Source organism: Apodemus sylvaticus, chromosome 1 (genome assembly GCF_947179515.1).
Source record: "Apodemus sylvaticus chromosome 1, mApoSyl1.1, whole genome shotgun sequence".
In the NCBI taxonomy this organism is placed as follows: domain Eukaryota; kingdom Metazoa; phylum Chordata; class Mammalia; order Rodentia; family Muridae; genus Apodemus; species Apodemus sylvaticus.
In genome coordinates this window covers 90,375,756-90,389,634 of record NC_067472.1, presented here as the reverse complement: position 1 = coordinate 90,389,634, position 13,879 = coordinate 90,375,756, and the positions used below count along the sequence as shown (strand labels likewise).

Below are 13,879 nucleotides of genomic sequence, written 5' to 3'. Positions count from 1 at the left end.
CAACTCCTCCCAGATCTACCTGTTCCATACTGACCAGTAAGATAATTTTTTTTTTTGAGACAGAGCTTCTCTGTATAGCCCTGGCTGTCTTGGAACTCACTCTGTAGACCAGGCTGGCCTCGAACTCAGAAATCTGCCTGCCTCTGCCTCCCAAGTGCTGGGATTAAAGGCCTGTGCCACCACTGCCCGGCTATAAATTTTTTAAATATGTATTGTTTCATTATTTAACTGGACAGGTAAATTAGCAAGCAGTTGATTGATAACCCAAAAGTAGACTTTCTAGAAAATCAATAGTTCTATTTTGAGCTGGGTTCAAGTACAATAGACTGGCCCTAGCAGGAGGTGAGACAGTTAAACAAGGGATGTGTCTTAAGTAGCTGTTCTTCATACACCTATCTTTTACTTCTGCTTTCTTTCATACTGCTCAAAGTTAATACCTCCAGAGCAGATACTGTTAAGGTACCAAAGAGAAAGTCTAGGTTAGGTCCTATCAACATCAAGTGTTGGTCACAGGGATGGTCACTAGTGTAAAGGGAACAGGACAAGAAATGGACTCCCATACAGCCTACCAAATGGACTCTTATACAACTTGCCAGAACTTGAAAATTCTAGCTTAAACATTTGCCTCACCAACTGATCAGGAAGATGGAGGCCCTGAGAAATGTATTCAGTTCTATTCAGCTTTTATTCTTTTTTAGTCTTGTAAACAAAAGTGCAAATTCTGCATTGTTTATTGATACAATGGAATTGAATTGTGTCTGTTTATAAAACTGGGGTAAGGGATTGTTTATTCCTCTCAAAATTTTGATGTAAATATCTGCTACTCTAACTAATTATAAAGAGTAGAATACCTAATGGTTATTTTTATATGTGTATTATTCAGCACAGAGATGATGTTTACAATGTATTGAGAAATGAGTCCCTTGTTAGTAACATTTAAGTTATATCTACCTCTCTAAATATATAAAATGTGAAAAATTATAACTCATTATCACAAGTCTTAAATTCTAGAATAGCCAAAATAAATTGAGATGGTTTCAAACAATTATGTAGAGGGTGAAATATTACAAAACTTCCCTCTACTGACAATTGGGTGGACTCTGACAAACCTGCAGACCTTATGAATTCTCCCAGGAGTAAAGTAGAAAGGTAAATCTGTGAGGCTAACCAATCCATACCAGCCCTCATGGGAAGACGTTTTGTAGTGCAGTTAAGTTATGTCTATGAGAGAAACCTTTCACTCCATCCTGCCTCTCAGTCTCTTTTACTTAAATATCACTAATAATGGTTTAGCCTTGATCAGTCTTATCTGTTACCTGACAGATCAAATTAGCTTGTGATATCTTTTCCTGATATAAATGTTTTAACTCATTCATCCTGTCATTGAAAACTGGATGAAAGTCTCTGCTCATACAGAAATATTTTTCTCTTTCAAACTTTCTAATACGTGTTCAGTAAGCTCATGCTCTAACTCCAGTATAGACATATGTAGACAATACCAATCCAAAGTGCTACCAAGCTTATGTGGGGAGACAATGATAGCAGCATTCTACGGAAGGAGCTGTCACTGTCTACTTACATGCAAGCACAACTGTCTCTCAGTTGTCCTGAGGGATTTGTTCTTACTCCTCCTTGAATCCTAAATCTCTGGATGCTCAAGACCCTTATATAAAACACACAACCTCTGCATATCTTTCTGTGTCCTTCAGCTCATCTCTAGATCTTGAATAATGCCTAATGCAATGTAAATACTATGCAAACACTTGCTATACTGTATTATTTAGGGAGTCATGACAAAAATAACCTGTGCACGATCAGTAGAGATGCACAGTTTTCAAGACAGTTTTCTTCCCATGGATGGTTGGATTCATGCATTGTAGAGCTCACAAATAAGTAAAGGCTGACTATTTTTGCATAGTGGGAGATTCTTGACTGTGGAGTGAATGATAGGTGGGGCTGGAGGTGGATGACTATTGATGGGTATGGGGAGCTCTTCACATTAGTAGGGGTTTTATGCTTCCAGAATTCTGTCTTTGACTGAACTATCTCTGAGGGTATACTGTAATGTTCCAAGAATCAGACAACAAACTGAACATAACAGGGCCTATGGGAGAAGAGCCAAATCTATCAACTTTATTGCCTTAAAACTAAGTGAAAATCAATCATCTCAAAAGAACTTCCCTCACCCATTGTTTGATTATACATGGATGATAGATAAGTACAAATTTTGATTTTGGCAACTATAATAACCAGTCAGATGTCAAAGGACTAAAGAATCCCTTTAACTTGCTTATATTTCCTTTAGCTTCTGTCAGGGTTCCTCAAGAACATGCACATTTTTCTTAAAGTGGCATCTGCAAGTGAAGACTTACATGCTCCCTACAGACAGAGCATAAAACCAAATGTTTTAAGAAGAGTATTAAAGGTTAGACGTGATGGCCACCAAAGACAAAATTCATTCACTCTTGTTCATTTTATTAAATGCAATACCAAGTAATGTTAGGGATTTTACATTGAAGAAAGAAAGAGGAGAGAGAGAGAGAGAGAGAGAGAGAGAGAGAGAGAGAGAGAGAGAGAGAGAGAGAGAGAGAAAGCGAAAGCGAAAGCGAAAGAAAGAGAAAGAGAAAGAGAAAGAGAAAGAGAAAGAGAAAGAGAGAGAAAAGAATGCCCAGATCTACGTTCAGTGCCTGACAGTCCTGTCAGATGACTCTGAGAAACTTGGTGATGTTGAAAAGATTTTATTTAGTTGCCAGCATTTGGTGAAATATGATTTATGATCCCATATACTATTCATGACAACCCTCTGAAAAGGGCTGTGAAAAGGCTGACAAAAGGAAGCATTTTGTTAACAGTGCTCAGCAAACACCAAGTAAGGGAAGGCAGGCAGCAGAGCTCAGGGCCTCTTCCCATTAGCTCAGGGCACATGGGACCCAGCTACTGCAGTCCTCTCAAGTCTCCTACCTCTTGAAAGTCAAGAAAAGCGGCTGAGGGGTGTGTGTGTGAAGGCTGATTAATAAAAAGCAAGCATTTCTCCTCAAAATGCAGTCCCTTGATAGGTATTCTCAAGACAAGCTTAGAATCCACAAATTCCCTCTTCTCTCCAGGGTGGGTAGTGCTCTGCATCTCCGATCAACTCAGTTTTAACTCCCATGCCACCCTGCAGTGCTAACCTGCACCAGCATCACATCCCTAGCATGAGTCATGTTTACGATTGCCACAAAGAAGACAGGGTCCCAGGAGCCTGAGAGCCCAAACATGGCCGATGAAACCAGAGCTAAAATAGTCTGTCCCACACAAACGGAACGGTTTCTCTTTCCACATGAAGCACTACATTTGACAATATTGGTTCTGATGTGTTTCCTTTTCTTTTTAACCAAGGCTTCAATGTATTCCTCCGTCTTTGTGAACTTGGCAAGACTTTTCCATTAAGCAAAACAGAGTAACCAACAAATGTGGAAATCTAATTCTATTGATATTGTTTTTAATTTCCACCCCCAATTCCTTCACTTAGGCTACTACCCATGCTAGCACTATAAGAACCAGTCTGTTAAAATATGTTCCAACTAAAGCTTGGTGGCTTTGAATTCTTGAAAATCCTTCTCAGGGGCTAATGAAGACAGAAACTCTGCTGTGACAATATTAAGTTTGTTTCCTCTGGTGATCCAGAGAAGTGAGCAATCTGTCAGCAATGCATTGAGGGAAATTACTTGTCTTGGAGGAATAACTGCTGACAGTCACTTTATCTCAGGGCTGACCCAAACATCTCCCCACTGACAAACAAATTACTGTCTAACTTTGAAAAGGTAGCTAGCTGGTTTTAATTTTGATTTTTCTTTCAGAATCATTTATATAATATCTACTACACCATTTATTGTATTTTTAAAAGGGTAGCAGAGGTGTTCAGCAGTATATGTAGAGGGGCAGGTTTGAATTCATAAGCAAGAAAAAAAAAGAAATGATAAAATGAACTGCGAGGCTCCCTTCAAGACAGCGCATGGACGAAGCTTCGGAGCCAGCGCGACATGAAGACTGGCAGCACTGCCAGTGGCTGGCTGCGTGAGTGAACACATTACCCGCACAGTTCTGTAGGAATTAATTTTCTTCAATAAAGTGATTTTTAAGGATCATATATTTCACAATCTAAACATATGTCACTGTTTCATAAACAAAATAAATGGATTAAAATAATACATTACCAATATGCTGACATGTGGAGATATTTTAATTAGAAATTCTTAAGCTGTGTGGTATTTAACTGCTGGATTTGCTGAAGAGAAGCATGCATCATTTAATAAGAAGGCATGAGGCAGGTGTATCACTTTGCATATGGTACCAGATTGTGTTTAATATAAGCTACAACTATGAGGCAGCATTGCTCCCAATTAAAAACAATACAAAGCAAAATTACCCTGGGATCTATCATTGACAGTAATCAAAATGAATCAATATACTGAAAATACTTTTAAATACAAAAAAAATCCAGAACTCAGGTTTTGAGACAGTATATCTTCAGACAGAATCTAACATCGTAGCTATTTAAAGGCCATATTTACATGACTGCCTCATTATGCTGGCCCTCTTTCCTGAACGTTCTTTTTGACTTACTTAAGGACCAGTGCTAACATAGCTACCGAAAGCAAATGGCAAATGGTCCAGAAATGTATACGGTGAGCGCCCCAGAGTAAGTAGCAATATAATATATTGTTTACAGTGGAAAGTGCCCACTGTTCTGGAAAGGTCAAAAGCATTGTAACCTCAGAGTTACAGTTTCCGATTGTTCCCAGGGTTAAATACATTATCAAAATTAATGGTTCAAGCACCCCAGCCTTCAGATAGATGAGTATTTGTCCATCTACTGAACTGTTTAACTAAAAATAGCACCTTTGGCCTCCTCTTTGCTGATATCATGCCCCTGAGGCCGAGACAACCAGACCTTAGATCAGAACAGCTTTCCCTGTCTTCCTTAATTTAAAGGCAAAAGTGAAATATGCTAATGTCAGAAGGGTCATTCCATTTTTAATACCTTTTCTCTCCTTGATGCAAATTTTCAGACTTTAGGGTCTGACTAGGGTTGCAGACATATGACCATAAAAATGCCAACATTTGAAGGGAAGTCAACAGGTAGAGAAAGCCAAGCCTGAGCACTGCGTTTGTTAAGGGTCAGTATGCCAGAGAGTTCTCCTCCCAGGATGCTCTCCTTGCAAATAAATCCTGGCACTGTTGCAGTTTATCATGACCCCTATTATTGACAGAAACATGATATATTAGCTTCTCACAGAGAGGAAGAAAGCCCCAGCTTAAAGAGGTGATGAAGTTTTCTCTCTAACTATTCTAATACTGTCTATTTACTGTTGTAAATATTACTGTCCAGTGGTTTAGAAACAGGTGTCTACTGTGTTGTTTAAAGATACCCTAGGAAATATGCTGTGCTCAGGCCGCAAAATCTGGAAAACCTGCCTTTTATACAAGTGTAGCCAACATCAAATGTTTGTTGACATGTAGAAAAATCCTTTTCTTAATGGAAAGGATGAACCACATGTCTTCCCATGGGTGCAGATCTAGCCTGTGATGTATACTCTTCTACCTGTAGACAATTATAAATGTGGATAAAGTGTAACAAAGGAAACCAAGGGAGGGTAACATTAGCTAACAAGGAAAGTCAGGCTACAGGCAAAGAGGGCAGTGAGTTGTGGAAGAGGATATAAAGCTAGTTGTTTTCTAGTTTCAACTCTTTTTTCTTCTTTTTAGGGTGGATACGTGCATAAAAATTTGGTCGATAGTAAGTGTAAAACCCTAATCAAAGCTCAAATGTCCAATGTACCTGTACAGAAGTTCACTGAGATTTGGGGAGTTTGGAAATGGATTCCTTAAACCAACTATGTGTTTTTATTTGTAAGTGCATCATAATAAAGATAATTTTTATAATGAAAATTTTAATTAAATAATTTAAAATACAGGCAAGAGAACATAGTACAAATAAAAACCCAAGAAACTCTCAGACCAGATACACTTAAACTACCAAGCTGTAAAAGCTCTGGCATAGGACAGCGTTGGTTCAATTAGAGAGACAAACATGTGGTGTCTGCCTAGCTTCTACCCTCAACACCTCTGTGACTCTGGGAAGCTACAACACTATGGATTCCAGGAGCCAGATCTGACACAGCAGGCATGTGTGCCTGTGACAGAAGAGATTAGGGGAGAAGCATGAGGATTTGGTGGACCTTAGCTGAAGGGAGGAGGAAGGGACAGAACATAATATCCCTATAGAGAACCAAAGGCAAAGATCTTGTGCAGAGGTCCCCTGCTTTCCCAGTCTCCTAGGCACTTCATAGCTCCTTGGGCTAGGTATTCCGAGTGGATCAGCTTGCTACCTACCATCGTACAGAAAGGATGTGCCCCATCTTTATACACCCCTCCTTAGCCCTTTCTGGAATGAGCTGATTTCACAGTGCCCAGGAACATGGTGGCATTTCTATAGCCAACAGAAAGGCCTTTGAAAGAAAGCTTTCCTGGCTATGCAGAAGACAGCATAGTGTGCCAGTCTGTTTCTAGACATGTCAGAGTTTCCTGCCTCCATCAAAGAGCAGGGAGGTGACAGAGGGCGTCGCAACTCTTCCTTTGGCTGTTTCAAGGTGGCTTTTATCTTGTCCCCCTCTTTAGGCATGACCACCTCAGCATCTATCATCATTTCCAAGTAGATGGACTGAAAAGTGTCAGAGGAGATCATGTCCAAAGGTCATGGAGAACTGATCTGTCTATACTGATAAGATCAAAGCGCTGAATAAACATATAATTAGAGGTTTTTTAGAGGAGTGCAATGGGTAAAGTTTCCTATCTGGGTTAGAATAAAAAGTTTGGTACTTGGTCTCACTTATGAAAATTAATCTTTTTTAAAAAAGATCAGTAGCTACATTATAATACCCCCATATCTGAAAGAACCAGTGAGGGACACTAATGATGGATATAGGAGAGAGATAACATTCAGATCAGATACCACAGAGAGGACCAGGTTCCCATTGCAGAGAAGGTCTTCATGTTCTAGAGACCACACACACAGAAGGAACATGATTTCCCACAGCACTATAAAAGGTTTTTTGGGTGGTTAAATACTTAAAGGACACCTGGGAAACTTGTTGACTCAACCATGCCCAGGTACCCAACTTCAGCCTATGAAAACTAAGTTAGGAAACCCAGTTCAGGCCGAGTCAGCAGCTGTGGGTAAGGAGTCATCCTAAGACCCAGAATATTTAATAGCTGTGGTGGGCTCTCAGGACCTCTCTATCCCTTAACTGTAGAACTCTATAATCAGAATTATAGTTTATCAAGGTTACAGGGAAGAATATGGTCAAATGGAAATGATCTTTAAAGTTTAAGTATTTGTTAAACATATGACATTATACATGAGAATGGGTAAGAGTGTGGAAAGACAGTTTTGAAGCTCCTCTCAAGAAAAAGGCAGAATAGAACCTAGCTTAAGGACTTCCGGTTAGGAGACAGGATATTAGCTTTAGCATTCAGGCTGTTTGCTACTTTTCAAAAAGCCTAGAATATGCTGGAATCATCCAGTTCCCCACCCAAAGAAGCACCAACGGAAGCATTCATACCTCAATCTGTTTGTGGTTGTAAGAGTGGCCACCACCATGTTCATAGGGGTCCAAATTCCTGCCAAAACGGTCACTTATGCCCTTTAGCCTTGGGTTAATTTGTGGGTGGGAGACATGACCCTTCTGTTTAATGGCATATTCAGAAAAAAAAAGACAAAACATACTGTCAGAACTCATGAAACAACATGGAATTCAATGCAGGGTACAGACCACATCAAAGATTGGCACGTAGTCCTAGACCCTGTCTATTTTATAGAAACTGGTCAGAGAACTTCTGCCTCTAAAACCAGAAAGCACCAGAGTGCAGTTCCACAGTGGAACAAGGAGAACCAAAGTAGGGTCACCAATGGGAGGGTTTCTTTTAGATCTTCCTCTGCTGCTTGGAGCCCAGTGTTGAGAGTGTAGCAGGCAAATGTCTGGGAGAGAAGTAACTGGCCATCTGCTGGCAAGATGTCCCTGTCCCAGGTGCCTCTTGTGGAGACAGCTTCATGCCGACTTGAAGAGGTTTGTGACAAAAAACTTCTCAGGTGTTGCAAAAATTCTTTTCTTCTTGACCCAACTTAAAATGTTTAAAGTGTTGTGGGATGTGTGTGTGTGTGTGTGTGTGTGTGTGTGTGTGTGTGTGTGTGTGTGCTTGTGTGTGTGTTAGCGTTTTTCCTTTTGGTATAACAGTGGCACACCCTTTATGTTCAAATCTCACATGCAATAACAACACAAAAATACTGTCTGTCCAGAAGTATTTCCCCAAGTTCAAAAGGAAAGCTCAGATAAAAACTGTCTTTAAGAAATTTTGAACTGCATGGAAATTTAACTTATCATGTATTTCTAAGTATTTTAATACTAAAATTTTGACTCTTTTTGTTTTTAGCACTGAAATATATTCATATTTAAAGTCAGTTCATGGCTGTAATAAGGGTGTTAGAAGTGTGCAAAGGCCACACAGAACTATTCTAAATGCCTCATTCTACTACGAGGAACAAACGGTCCAATAATCCTTCAGTCAGCCTCCAAACATGATTAGTTTGATAAACAAGAGAAACTGATCCAGAACTGAGTTGGGCACCATACCTAGACCCTTAATCCTGGCAAGAACAAGGTCACACTACAGACTCAGGAGCACTGTGTTTATATTTTTCTAAATAATAAAAATAACTGGGAATAATGGCTCCTTACGCCCTGCTGCAAGGAGGAAAAGGCCCAGCACTGTTTCTGTTCTAAAGCTGATGGGGAAAAAAGCCCGTCTGTATATTTGTGTATCCTGGAAACCCAGATGAAACGTGGATAAGGAAAATGCTAACACATTCAAACAACAACTAGCCTTAAACAATGTAAAACTGTTAACTTGCTGAGAGCCCACAGAACCACAGCACCAAATTGTGACATTGGATTTCCTTTAAAAATGGCTGGAATTGGCACTTTTCTCTTCCATTTTCAGCTTGCTAAGTACAGAAGGTGTTAATTCTCTGGCCTATGCTTAAAAAAATTATTTAACATTCAGGCCATTCTTTAGAATACAGCTGGATTGCAGGTTTCCACTCAAGCACTGGCCCTTCTCCCACATTCTTTTTCCCTCCTGGCACTTACCTGAAGCTGTAAGGGGCTGAGCCCAGAAGCAGCCGCAGCTGCCATTGTTGACGGAATGAACTGTACGGGGTAGTTATCACCTGTCGGAAAGAACAATGCGCACAGGTTCAGACAATGCACAGGGAATCGCAGCAGACAAGTATAAACATGGTCCTTGGATCGCCTGAGCTTTACAACATTGCCCTAAGCCCAAACATCTGCAGAAACAAAAGGCTTAGCTGGGCACAGGCTTGCGCTGCCGCCTTGGAACTTTTTGTTAACAGATAGCTGGTAGGCAAACTGGCAAAACATGAATGTGATGTTGAAAAAAATTAAATGTGCAATTCAAGCATGTTCACTCCACTACAAATCTTGTAATACATCATTTTTTTTAAGAATAAAAAAAAATTAAAGCCAGGGCTGATGCTCTGCACACTGTGAAAAGAGAATTTTGTCTTACAGAAACAGAAAGTTTGGACTTGGTAAGTAAAATGGAGAATTAAAGTCAAAAAACAAACGAAAAAGATATTTACTAATGACAAGCCATAATGCTAAATTTTCTTTCATAAAAAATAATCAAAATGATAAGAAAAAGATCCCCTTTAATATGGCCAGTCTCCTGTTGGTACCCTGAAATGCTGGTACTTTACTGACTGGGGAAATCTGTGTTTTTTGGTTTAACCTCTAGTACTATACTGGAGCCTGGTACACAGTCTCACATATATTAAAGCGTTTTGGTGATGACAATTAAATAACCTCACATTCTGCATGGGCTGTCTGCACTGAAAACCTGGGAGTATTCTTTATGCTTCAAGGCCAAGCCAACACCTACCTGTGTTGAAACACCTCCTGTGACCTGAGAACACAGGCCATGGGCAGATACCATAGAGCCAAGAGGAAGGGATGAAGGACATATTGGAATGGTGGTAAGTGAACTAAAAATTAATATTTGTGGGTGAATCACACAATATCAGTGATTTAATGTAGTAGCATGCTGGCTCCAGCTACTTATTTAAAGTCAGTGTTATGTACTATCTCTAGGCTATATTTTAATAGGCTGCTCCCCCACACATTTTTGACATTTATAATAATCATGCTGTTTTGCATGAACTTTTCCACATTGAATGCTGAATGTAATAATGAAGAGACATTGCAGGAAGAGTTCCAGGCACTGGTGTTGTCAAATAGAAAGCAGGAGAACCTCTTGTTTCCTGTCTGCATAGACGCTAACACCCATAGCGTGTCTGGTACCCCCCAGCTTCTTACAACTCATCCCTGCTTGCCATGTAAAGTGCTACTCAGCTGGCCCAATGCAAATGTTAAGTTGCTTTCACTTTTAACAAATTGTTAGCTTCTGATCTGCACGGTCTCTTTGCATCATATCCATAATACCTCATCAGACCATTGAGCACAGTGTGCGCCTGTACACAGTCCAGTAACAATTGGCTTCTGATTGCAAGCGCAGTGCCGCTACAATGCACTCGCTAAGGCCACATTGTGCCGGTCTCCTATGGAGCAATGTTCAAAATATCTGATCTTGTTTTCCCCTTCCATGAGGCTGATTTTCGTCTGCCCTACTCTAGGAGCTTTTTAAAAAAGATAACTTGGCAAAATTATTTTTATAGTAAATGACTCTCACTTTATGCTTAAATAAGTCAACTGATCTTCTTGATATTTAAACTAAATTATCTGAAGAAAAAATATCTTGATCTAAGTCAAATGGTAATTTTTTGGTGGCTATCTTATCAGCTTTGAAAAAACCCACAAATGATACTGAATTAATGATGTTTCAAAAATAGAGGGGAAAAAAATAACCATTCCACCCATCGGCATGGACCTCCTCCCCAAACATTTTAAAGCTGTTCTTTCTTTAAATGTCATGCATTATTCATGCAACTCCACACCACAACCCCCTCCCTGGAAGTTTAATACCAGTGGCTTTATTTGTACTAAAACATTTTTCATGTCAAACATATTTTAAAAAATCAAACTCTGAAAGAATTCCCCAGGGCACTCCTTCTCCATAGCTGTCATGCCACTGTGCCGTGAAATAGTCGGCTTTTTACATGGTTTCTGGCTTGCCAGTTAATTTATGACTGTCTCTACCACACCCTGTAGTACTCTCCAGCTCACCTGCTGGCTACAAACAGCTTTCTTTCCACTGTTGACAAGCATATTTTCAAAATATTTTTAACCTTTCTGCGGGTTTGAATCTGCATATCTGAATAGATCTTCAGAAAGCTATTTCTCCAGAACCCATCATTGTATCAGTACTAAAAGTCAAAATGAATACATTAGAGCAATGGAGTATGTCACTGAGGATGGTTAGAGGAGGGGGGAAGCAGAAAAGCAGGAGAGGGAAAGGAGGGTTAGCCATAGAAGAAGAAAAAATGTACAAGGGAGAGGGATTTTCGGGCACGGTGAGTCTAGTTTGTGATAACAAGTTACATGTTTCCTTTACCCACCCTGTTTTTCTTTACTAAGAGTTGATCAAGAAAAGTTTGCAATGGCTGACTTGGCAGGGAATCAGCCAACATGTTGCAGCAATTTTTTTTCAAATTTGTCTCTGGATGTGAAATGTTTGCATGAGGACCATTCTTTTTAAATTTGTACAAAGGAAGAGGCAGCCTGTTGAAACAGGTTTGCTTAGGCATGACTGTTGTAGTCTGGCCCTTTTTACCTCAAGTATAAGCAGTCTCCAAACACGAATCAAAGACACAAGGTCCATCCTATGAGCCCATCTTCTGACGGTATAGCTATCATTGCGCAGCACACTCAAAACAGAATTGAGACCCACGTAAATGTGGCTGACACTGGCTGCATTCATCAGAACAGGCAATGTTCCTCTAGCATGCCCTCTCCACCAAGAATCCCAATTGAGAGTTGGGAGAAAAGAGTAAATTCTTAAATTTCCAGATTCATTCAGACGTGGCCAAATTGTCATGCTCTTAATCACGAGAAGAGGAGACCTTATTCCATGACCCTAGAACACACCAGACACCTCCCAGAATATTACTACTGGATATACTTCAAATATAAATCTTACTTTCTAAAAGGAATTATTTAAAAATCAGAAAAACACAGTCAAAGTCTCATGAGGACAATTCTGTCCATCTATTTTCATTCCTTAGAAAGGCAAGAGATTGGGAGATTCATAGATACTAAGATTGTTATAGATATTCGTTTTGAGACTTCGGAGTAAAGGGGAAGAAGGAAATCAGAACTAAGAGTGAGGACTCAGCTTCAGTAATTCAGTCTCTCTGCTTTGTTATGGGCCTGTTGAGATTTTCTATTTGCACTTGAGTAGTTAGGTAGATTTTGTATGAGAACTAGGAGTGAGGACTCAGCTTCAGTAACTACATCAAGACAGGAATAAAGTGTCCTATTGCATTTTCCACTCTCCAACATAGAAGTGCAATATTTTAGACATCCCCAATTTCACAAATTATTATGATGGCATCATGAGAAGTTGACAAACCTATGGAACATACTTTCATGAGCTATGACTGTTCTTGTCACTATACAAAAGTTTCCAATATAGCCTTGTTGTGTCACTTTTACACACCATCTCTTGGTCCTCTGAGAAGATATAGGAGGTCCAGACATCCCTGTGTGCTGTTACATTGTTGCAAACATTTTTTAGGTAATATGATACCTAACATATGATATGTGTTAGTTTTAAACTAACACAATACTTTCAGTTTGTTTTGGGCACAAAAAAATTAGAAAACATACATTGCTGAGACCAACATATTCTCATTTCTCTTGCTAATCTTCTCTTCTATTCATCAAATATTATTACAGGTGAAAATATTTTTAGCTTAGTTTTATTTGTTTAACTATCACATAGATTATTCTACTTGCCTTTTAAAAGCCTAAGAATCATGGGCCATATTTATCCTTCAGTCATTTGGTGGCTGCATCTTAGGTCCTTGACCAATCGTCTGAAAACCATGGCAGAGTCATGAGGGCAATTAAGTGAGTGAATATGAATGAACAGATACAAACCATCTCCATAACTCAGATGACAACTCAAAGTTCATGTCTAACTACAGTTCATCTGTGATAGAATCTCTAAACGTGGGAAGACACAGGAAATAAACCTCAGTGTTCATGACACAGGTTGCTTTGTACAGATGAGTATGTCTTCTTTCTGGATCTCAGCAGAGGTCCACTCACACTGAAAGCAAAGGCAATTGATGGGCGTACCACGGAAATGCTTTCATTCTAGATATGTGGGTTCAAGTAACCAGTGTTCCTGTGTTGGTGACACAGCTCTACTCTGAAATATTGTGGAAGACAGCGATGACTGGCTTTGTAAGATGTTGTTTGGATAAGCTCACATGTAAACTTATTTTCTAAACAAAAAATTAGAGTTCCTTAAGATCATATCCATTTAGACTATGTTCCAAGAACATGAAATATCTATTCAGGAAACTTTCAGTCTAAATGTGGCTGCCATCATTTTCAAGATGTGAAGTCTTAGAAAACTTAATTAACACTAAAAATTCAGTTTATTCTTTTCATTTAATAAAATAGAATACCATTTATCCCCACTTATATCTTAGGGTTGGTATAAAAATTAATGAGATTACTCACACACATGGGGTTATCTTGGCAAACAAACAGTATGCCATAAAAGAAACATCAGCTAACAACTGCAAGCATTGTATGCCAGCCAATTACACAACTCAGAAGAAACAGAAACACAA

At 39.3% G+C, this 13,879-nt stretch overlaps 1 protein-coding gene across 9 annotated transcripts in view; it reads right to left on the bottom strand.

Moving 5' to 3' along the window:
- Window positions 1-13,879, bottom strand: part of Sox6 (SRY-box transcription factor 6) — a 449,973-nt gene that overhangs the window by 101,253 nt on the left and 334,841 nt on the right. For 6 of the 9 annotated variants that reach the window (XM_052200776.1, XM_052200792.1, XM_052200801.1 and 3 more), the window contains 2 exons: window positions 9,189-9,268; window positions 7,605-7,727 (listed from right to left, as the gene is read on the bottom strand). In XM_052200776.1, coding sequence (XP_052056736.1) covers window positions 7,605-7,727; window positions 9,189-9,268 — 203 coding nt within the window. The remainder of the gene's footprint in view (window positions 1-7,604; window positions 7,728-9,188; window positions 9,269-13,879) is intronic. The other 3 variants (XM_052200817.1, XM_052200827.1, XM_052200833.1) reach the window with 1 other exon arrangement.